General features: G+C 43.2%; 1 protein-coding gene across 1 annotated transcript; it reads right to left on the reverse strand.

Moving 5' to 3' along the window:
* Window positions 1–836: 836 nt before the first annotated feature.
* On the reverse strand, window positions 837–4,443 carry AOL_s00054g212 (uncharacterized protein; the record flags this gene model as incomplete). Its single annotated transcript, XM_011121528.1, has 3 exons — window positions 837–3,587; window positions 3,652–4,220; window positions 4,302–4,443. The coding sequence occupies 3 exons, from the start codon at window positions 4,441–4,443 to the stop codon at window positions 837–839; spliced, it is 3,462 nt and encodes a 1,153-aa protein (XP_011119830.1).
* Between the last annotated feature and the right edge of the window lie 4,012 nt (window positions 4,444–8,455).

Here is an 8,455-nt window from a genome sequence, read left to right on the forward strand (position 1 = left end):
AGTTTTTTTCTTTGTTCGCAGTTGGTCTAATAAGTGGTTTAGGCACAACCCGACGATTTCTTTTTGTGCTGCAGTGTATGAAAATCCGAACTTTTTTTTGTGGATATGGGGAGGCTGGTTCACGAAATCGCTCTATTCTCTCCTTCCTGAATCTTATTTTACTTCTTCTTTTTTCATGACCCCCTATTCCGCCCTCTTATCTTTTTTTTACCCTCTTCAATTGATGTAATTGACATATGGAAACAATGTTATTACAAGGCATTCTGTATTCGATTCTGGGGTTGTCTGTGACGTGGTTGTGCACATGTACTACCGAAGTCTCAAAGTATCACGAGACATCTATGGAATTAGTTGATCTGTGTATGTTATTATATTTTAAACTTGTATGTTCAACTATGAAACAACAGAAGAAATGGTTATTATGTACATTCGTTTAAAACCCTCCAAAGCTTTGCGAATTGAAGATTTTCGCACCGGATATCATTAATAAAACAACAACAGGAAGCAGGTATTGCAAGTATTTAGTACAGAATTAGACTTTAAATATTAACCTGAAAGGTGATATACCAAGGCCGTCGAGGCATAATATGGGTGTGAAAGAAAACCGTTTGGTGGCGAACTAGCGCTGTTATGGGTAAAGGAGATTGTAGTAGGTATCAAGACAAATCAAAAACAAAGGAGATAACCAAAGACTGTAAGATTGTTAAAAAGAAAATTTGGAAAGGCCCGACATTAATTGTTATTCCCGCGCACTGAGTGTGTATAACCCGGAGCATTTCGTCCTCATCTCCACTTACTCAAATGCCTTGCGCTCTATAGAAACTGTCCTCATACATTTAGACAAGTCGTCTCTCTCTTGATCTCCCTCTCACATCCTTGACAACAGTCGACCTCTTCCTTTTCAGCGTGGTAAGGGCACCGAGGCTCCTACTTCTCCTCTTTTCACCTATAGAACTAGTATCAGATTCGCTAGAATCACTTGCCATACTGTTCCTAACATTATTACCACTTTCATCCGAGGAGCTTTCTAGTAGACCACTCGATATGCTTCTATCAGTATCTAGATCGCGGAAGCTGGACATATCAAGGGTAGATAGAGTTCCCGCACTCATATTCCTACTAAGCCCATGTGTGTCAAACCTGCCTCCAAACAAACTGTTAACAGCAAGGCTATTTTGAGATGGCTTCCCAAGCAGTACAGGCCCAGTTGCATGGCTTAGTGCGGAGTTGAGATCGCAGTAGCTTTGATCTGGGTGGAAGCTCATGTAGCTACCTCTTCGCTTGAATGTTGGATTTATGTGCATCTGCGATAAATCTTCCTGGCTTGAAGAATAGATCTGTGGGGTTGGGATAGGAACAGCCGCGTTTAACGGAATTGGTGCCCCGATGTCGGCATCCAGTGGAGGGGAATATGAAACTTCGCTGCTGTTGGCAGTAGTGAAGCTTAGGGGGCTTGTAGCAGATGTCAAAGAACCCCCCGCGGGGTTCGTAGATCCTGAGGTAAGTGCCAGTTCTTCGACATCGTCAATTTCGAGTTGGGCGCTCGGGTGAGAATATAGCTGAGGCTGAGGGATACTGATGTTTGGAACAATGCTATTTCTACGAGCTGCGATAGGTGAGCGACTCGACGGGGGAGCAACTGATGTTGAATATCTAGCGGAGCCTGATGAATAGAAGTTATACATTGACAAAGTTGGAGAGTAGGTACTTGATATTACGGAGTTGTTTATATCAACGTCTATGCTGTCGATTGTATCTCCTAGTTGGCTTGGTCGTCCATAACGAGAGGTGTATCCTGACGCGATGGAGTTGCTACGGGTGAAAGTTGCGGTAACATCCTCAATATCTGTGCAGGTTTCCAAATCGATATCCTCGAGACGCATGTCGTTTGTGCGGATTGTGCTTCTAGATAGCATTCTCGAATGTAGGCTTTCGGTACTGGGTTTAAACTCAATAGTTGTCCTGCACGATCCAGAGGTTGAAGTTATACTGATACAACGAGCCAGTTCTGGTTCGATATACTCAATATCTTCCAATGATAGACGGTTTATATTGGTCCCGCTTCGGTTGGCGTGAAAGAAAGAGTCTACAGCTTGATCGGCACAGCTCTGGTGCTTAGCATGCGAATCGGATGTTGGCAGGAAACTATCCCTACTCGAAGCAGCTATTTCACCTGAATCGTAACTTTCATAGATCGGGGAGGCGGAAAACCTCGTATTTACCTTCTCCTTCATTCCCAGGGATAGTCTTGACATTGTGGTATTTGTACTGTAGGAATGTGGCCTTGTGTTGGCTGTCGAAGTGATTTGGCTCCAAGTTCCTAGAGACATGGTATTGTGGGAACGCGATTCATCCGTGATAGTTTCGGTAACGCTGTTATCATCTCGTAGGTCGCCCTGTGGGAGAGCAATCGTGGGAGTTGGAAGGGCTGGTGGAGGTGAACCGGAAGGTCGACGAGGAGACCTGTAGCCGGTATTTCGGCGGCGCACTCTACCTGGTGTCCCAGGTTCTGTAGAATCATCAGTCAGGCAAGGAGAAGGAGATCGTGCCAATGATGAAGAATTCGATTTTATTGAATACCCCGGAGAGATAGGTCTCAGAGGTGACTTCTCGGGTATAGGCAATGGTCCAGAACTACGTTTGAACGTATCAAAAATAGAGCTATTTGTTGAGGAGATACTCTTGATGGTACCATCAATTGGAGATTCTGGAATTGCTATCTGCAGCTTCCCAGACCTCCTTGAAATAGGAAAGACTGGGGGGACTTGGAAGTCAGGTGGCGGCCCACTTGCACCATCTACTCGAACACGTGTAGGGCTTGCTTTGGGGCTTTCAGCACCATTCATCCAAACAGTTGGAATTCCGGAGGCATCTTCACGGAGACTGTTGGAACTTGCGACCCGTGAAATACCCCGAGGGGTATTTGCACCACTATGTCCAGGGATATTGAGGCCCGCTACCTTTCCATTCGTGGAGCTACCGGCCACAGATCCGTCAAGGGATGCTTTCCTCTCCCCCTTAGGAAATATAGAGTACCTTTGAGATGATGTTGATGCTCGCCGGTTTAGACCAGGGGTCGGTGAGTGAGAATGCGATCGTGACGGAAAAGGGAACATGTCAGTATTTCGAGCGAGGGGGGCAAGTCTTTCTGGGCTTTCGACTGTATTTAATGTATAGGCTCTCCCTCGAGGGCTCCCACTAGGCGCCTGCGGTTTCTTTTTATGTGTCTTAGTGCTGCTCCTTCGTACAGCACAGCCGCTTTGGGCTTTGGGAGACATAATATATCTTCCTGGACCATTATTGCCATAGGCGGTTTGAGGGCGAGTGAGCCCCGCGACAGGCCTAGTAGACGTACTGAATGGACGAAGCTCAATAGGAAGACTAGGCCGATGCCTCGGAGCTGTGTTCCTAATTTCAGTTGGAGGCCGGATAGGAAGTTCTGGAAGTGGAGTATCCGCGGAGCTTGGGCTGACAGCCCTTGATGTGTGGTCACAATGATCTGAATTAGCAGCAAGATCACTCCCTAGGTTCCTTGGGATGTGCTGGTATGGCGGGTAGTGGACCTTTTCGTCCGGCTTCCAATGTTCCTGGACGCGATGGCATAAGTTAGATAAGTAGAAATAATTTGTCACGGATTAATGGTGAACTTACATCTTCGCTTCCTCCATCATTCTGTTCCCTAGTTGTAGTCCGAGCCAACAGTTTTCTCTTGCTTTCGGCACTGTTCTGGGATGCGCTTCTCTTAGCTCCCCGCCCGAAACTCCCAGATTTCCTACCAACTTCCCCTTCTTCGCCCTTTGCTAGCTCCCTCCTTCTTCTATACCTACAGAAGAAGAAAAAGCCAACAAGTAGAACGATTGCTGAGGTTATACCAGCAGCTACGAGCCCCACCACAATACCTGCTACATGATCATGGTGCTGATCATCTGGTTTCGAGTGTGCAGATGATTGGGTTTGGTGAGCGACAGAAGTTGTAGCTGTGTCTTGACGTGCCGCCGGTTTTGATGTCGAATATGGATGAGGGGAAGTAATGGGCTGTGTAAAACCAATTGTAACTACAGTTCTGGTTACTGGCTCTGCAATTGGAAGAGCTGGTTTGCTCTCAGGCGTCTTTACGGTTAGTGTGGGTGTAGTCTCTACTAGGCTTTGTGGTGAGCTAGAGGACTTTGCACGAGGGATTGTTGATAGAGTAGTTGCATGTCCTATGGTATTGGTAATACCTATGAGTAAAATGTTAGTTGACCACTATATTCAACTTTGTTGGGGGGGCAATATCTTGGATTGTATCAAGCCTAACTTACCAGCAAGGTTTTCCAAACCGACCCAATTTCTAGTAATCCTGTCAAACTCTTCCGAATCGACGGTGATGGTTTGGATCGGCGCCCTCTTCTCGACAACTTTAGGCAGCCTATCCCTAACATCTCTTCTCTGTGGTCTATTCATTGAATAATCGAGTGACTATTATAAGCCGTAAAGCCGTAAAGTCGGATATAGGACAAGAGAATCAGAGACTGGGACCCATGGACCAATTAGAGTCGAATCGATCTTGGAGTAAACCGTTCGCAGACTGACCCCGAGAAAATTGACAATATCGGCTGTAAAGTCGACAGTAGAATTGTCACTGGGTTTACCGTGAACAGCGCTGCCGGAATACCATAAACTATTCAAGCTGGCGATATCGAAGATTTTTAATACAGAAACTGAATCGAAAAGACAGAAAAAGGAGGAACAAGATCACAATGTTGCATTAATGAGAGGACGATGTTATTCATGTCATGAAAGAGAAATAGGAAAATAACTGATAGTAAACAGGTTAGAACTATCGGGCACATTGAAGACTATATTGCGGGACCAACAGCCAAGTATACAAAATATAATATTATTTGCCATGGTGAATAAATTCTAGGGACTATTAGAATGTATCGGTATTTTAGATTGGAATATTCCATCGTGCCGGTGTGTGGTAACAACATATTATGAAGGCACAGTGCGGGCACATGCGAGCATATGGCCTCTTCATCTAGGCAACGTGTTTACGCTGCATTTCGAGAAGGAAAAAACATGTCGGCTACGTTTCAAATAACACAATGAAAATATATAACGGTATGCGAAGATCAATGGTGTTTCATTGCTGGTTATATTTTACCAGGATTTAAAATGCTCGGCTCGAAGGGATGGAATCTATTCCTAATACCGATATTTCAGCGTTGAAATTGTGGTATTTGAGCATTGGCGATGCGGCATGTGTTCAGACCCTTAGAAGCCACGCCCCGCATATGCGCATTAGAAAACATGTGGCTCATTCTTTCATATCGCCCTGTGGGTATTCAGGAAGCACTAGGGCTCATTGGACTTGGTGCTATTGGTGAAAAGAAAACGATTAACCGATTACAATACCGCCGCAGGGATCAATTTATTAGGGAATGGCGACATACGCGTAGAAAAGGCGACAAGAAAATGATTTGGTGATAAAAAGGATGAGGAATGCAGTTTGGCAGCCACAACTTAGCAGCCACAACAGGAACCTAGCAAGTACATATCAAACTAATGATGTGGCTGTGTATTATGGCATATTACCATTTGGAAGTGTCAAGGGGCTTTGTAGCCTCGAGACGGGTTTTGCAGGTCTTTTTTTTTTTTTTCTCGATAAGACCGCATGCAGTCTAGAGTTCGTGCGGCTGAGCTGACGAAACGGTTTGCTCATTATGTCCGAGGCGCAAAACTTATATACCATGTAGCGGTGATGTCTTACTGAGCGAGGCTCCCAAGCCTAAATCAGCCTAAGTGCGGGGCTTTAGGGCTGAATGGAAGTATTTTATAATACAAACTTTGGGCATTTTTGATGGGATATATCTCGCAGAGACATTTAGATATTTGTAAGAGCCTTAAGTACTAGATATGAAGTTACTGTACCTGGTCTAAGTGAAAAAGTATAGGTACATTCCTCATAGTTATCGTCTCGACACTCATTCTTCGAGACATTGTCGGTTCCTACTGTTTTAAAGGTTTCTCAACGATGAACTAAGCCATTTAGTGCATTTTTTACCAGAAAATCGTTCAATAACTCTTAGCATGGGGAGCGGGACGGATGTATGTTTGATAGGCCTTCAAAAGATCGAAAACAGTTGACGGCAGGACATTAACTTCCTATGGTTGTAGTATTGCAACATATCCTCACACTAGAGCTAGTGCGCAATCACAAGTTTGTCTCAAAGACTTACCGCCCATTATGATATCGATAAAATACTTAACGTTCCAACGAGCCGGGTTCCCCGTAAGACTCAGCAGTGTGTTCCCTATCCGTTAACATAATCAAACGAAAATTTATGTTTATATCCATTTATCATTTGTATATACAACACCCTGGTGCCCGTATTTTAGATATTCTATGCAAATTAGATACGCTGTATCGGTCAACCCCCCCACTGCACCTCTGGTTTACCACTCACCTGTTTATTAATTTTTGATAGGACATTCTCTTGGTATCAGCTGTCAACTACCACCTTGATTCATATCAGTATCATGTGTTAATAGCTGATATATCTGATCCATTACATATTAATATTGTATAAAATACCTATAATAATATTTTTTCAGCTTAGCTAAATTCTTTTTGCAAAGAAAATGTAATACAGTCGGTATTCGTGAAGACGCGCGCGTGGCTATCCAAGGGGGGATTTATATGTAGCATCCGGGTTTAAAGAATACGAAAGCGAATAGCATTTGAGTAAGCTTACGTTATAACGTTAATGTATAGTTGGGATACTATGAGATCCAGGGGCAATCAATATATATGGGATGTTACGTAGCTGGAGTGAGTTATATATTATGTCGATTGTTTTTATATAAACCCACTGGGCTCGAGACTACCGGGTCTCTGGTGAGCAGTTGATCCCTTTTTAGGTTCGTATTGATATCAGTCCTGTCGGATCAGGATCCTGCCACCCTGTAGAATATATTTGTATGCGAGCGGTTTCATAAGTTTAGCTAGGCAACATGCTAACATATACACTGAAAACTCAGCTTGCCGAAGCGTTTTAATACAAGACTGCACTGAAAATATGCATAGTTCTCCATAAATCTATTGCGTTGAACTACGTTGTATCTTTTAAGCTTATATTGATCCGACAACTTCGATCGCATCGCATCCTACTCAACTGAAAGTGCTGCAATTAAATATGCTCCTAGTTCTTATATATTCCGAGCAGTTAATTAAACCAATTAATTCAATAGAGCGAATGATACATCGTATTCAAGTTTTATATTCACGTAGATCATTGGAACCACTGTTAAATCAAATTTTAAGATACAAGTCTGAGATTTTAATTTGATAAATACTAGTAGATTTTTGATAGCCAAAGAATCTTCATATGACATTTTCGACACAGCTATTATAACTAAGTATCTACTGACATCTACATGTCTACCCCAAACCAGAATTTCATGCATGTCACGTTCTTAGTAGCAGCGCAGCCAATGAAACCATAAGAATCGACAAGCTAATCAATTAGCTGACACCAACTAACGTTACCGTCACGAGCCAGAACGGAAAAAAAAGAAAGAAAGAAAGAAAGAAAGAAAGAAAAAAAAAATCGCTGCGAAAATCGATGGTACCCTAGCTTATGTGCGGCAACGTTACAACGTGCCACTTTAGCTTAAGCGACGCATGGCTCCATGGGGCCCATCGGATTGTCATGACGGAGACCCGCATGAAGAATACCCACCTGTAATATTTAATCCAAGGAACTGGGAAATGCGCGGGGTGCGGCAGATATCAAGCAGGGCGGCTATCGTGGAGGGGATTTTTTTTGGTAATATGTGCGGTTCTTATTAAAATTTTGTTATTTTATACTAAGGCTTCTGATGATGATGAACCCCCCCTCAGCAATGATATATTATTTTTCTGGATTATGACACTCTTCATTTGAGGCTTCGAGGGAGGAGTTTGTTGTTTCTAAAGTTCAATGGGGAGCATTATGTCATATTCGAGATGACGTCAGGGATTGATACTTAGATTTCAAAATTCTCGCTCAAAAAGACGTCGACGCGCGTTAAGAGGTCATGGCTTTCGGCGAGGATAAGTTATCACTGCCACTAATATTATTCTTATAACGCCTCTGAAACGATTTCAAGTTTTCCGCTGTCATATGCATGCCAGTTGCAGCTTCAACCTTTTCCTTCTCTCTTCTGGAACATACTGATTTGCATATCTTGCAAGATATTGAGACCAATATCACGAACTCATTATAATTAAGCACCCACCTCCTTTCTCCATTCCAATTCTCTCGTGATAGAAAATGTAAAATGCTTACCCCTCCATTGAAAGATAATTTCGTCATGAGTACATCACCTTACATTGTCCCTCATTTCCCTAAAAAGTTCCGAAACGACGAAAAAGAAGAAAGAAAAAGAAACACTATAGCTATGGGTTCCGAGTTCCGAAGCTTGAGCTGAT

This window comes from Orbilia oligospora (genome assembly GCF_000225545.1).
Source record: "Orbilia oligospora ATCC 24927 unplaced genomic scaffold scaffold00054, whole genome shotgun sequence".
Lineage (NCBI taxonomy): Eukaryota > Fungi > Ascomycota > Orbiliomycetes > Orbiliales > Orbiliaceae > Orbilia > Orbilia oligospora.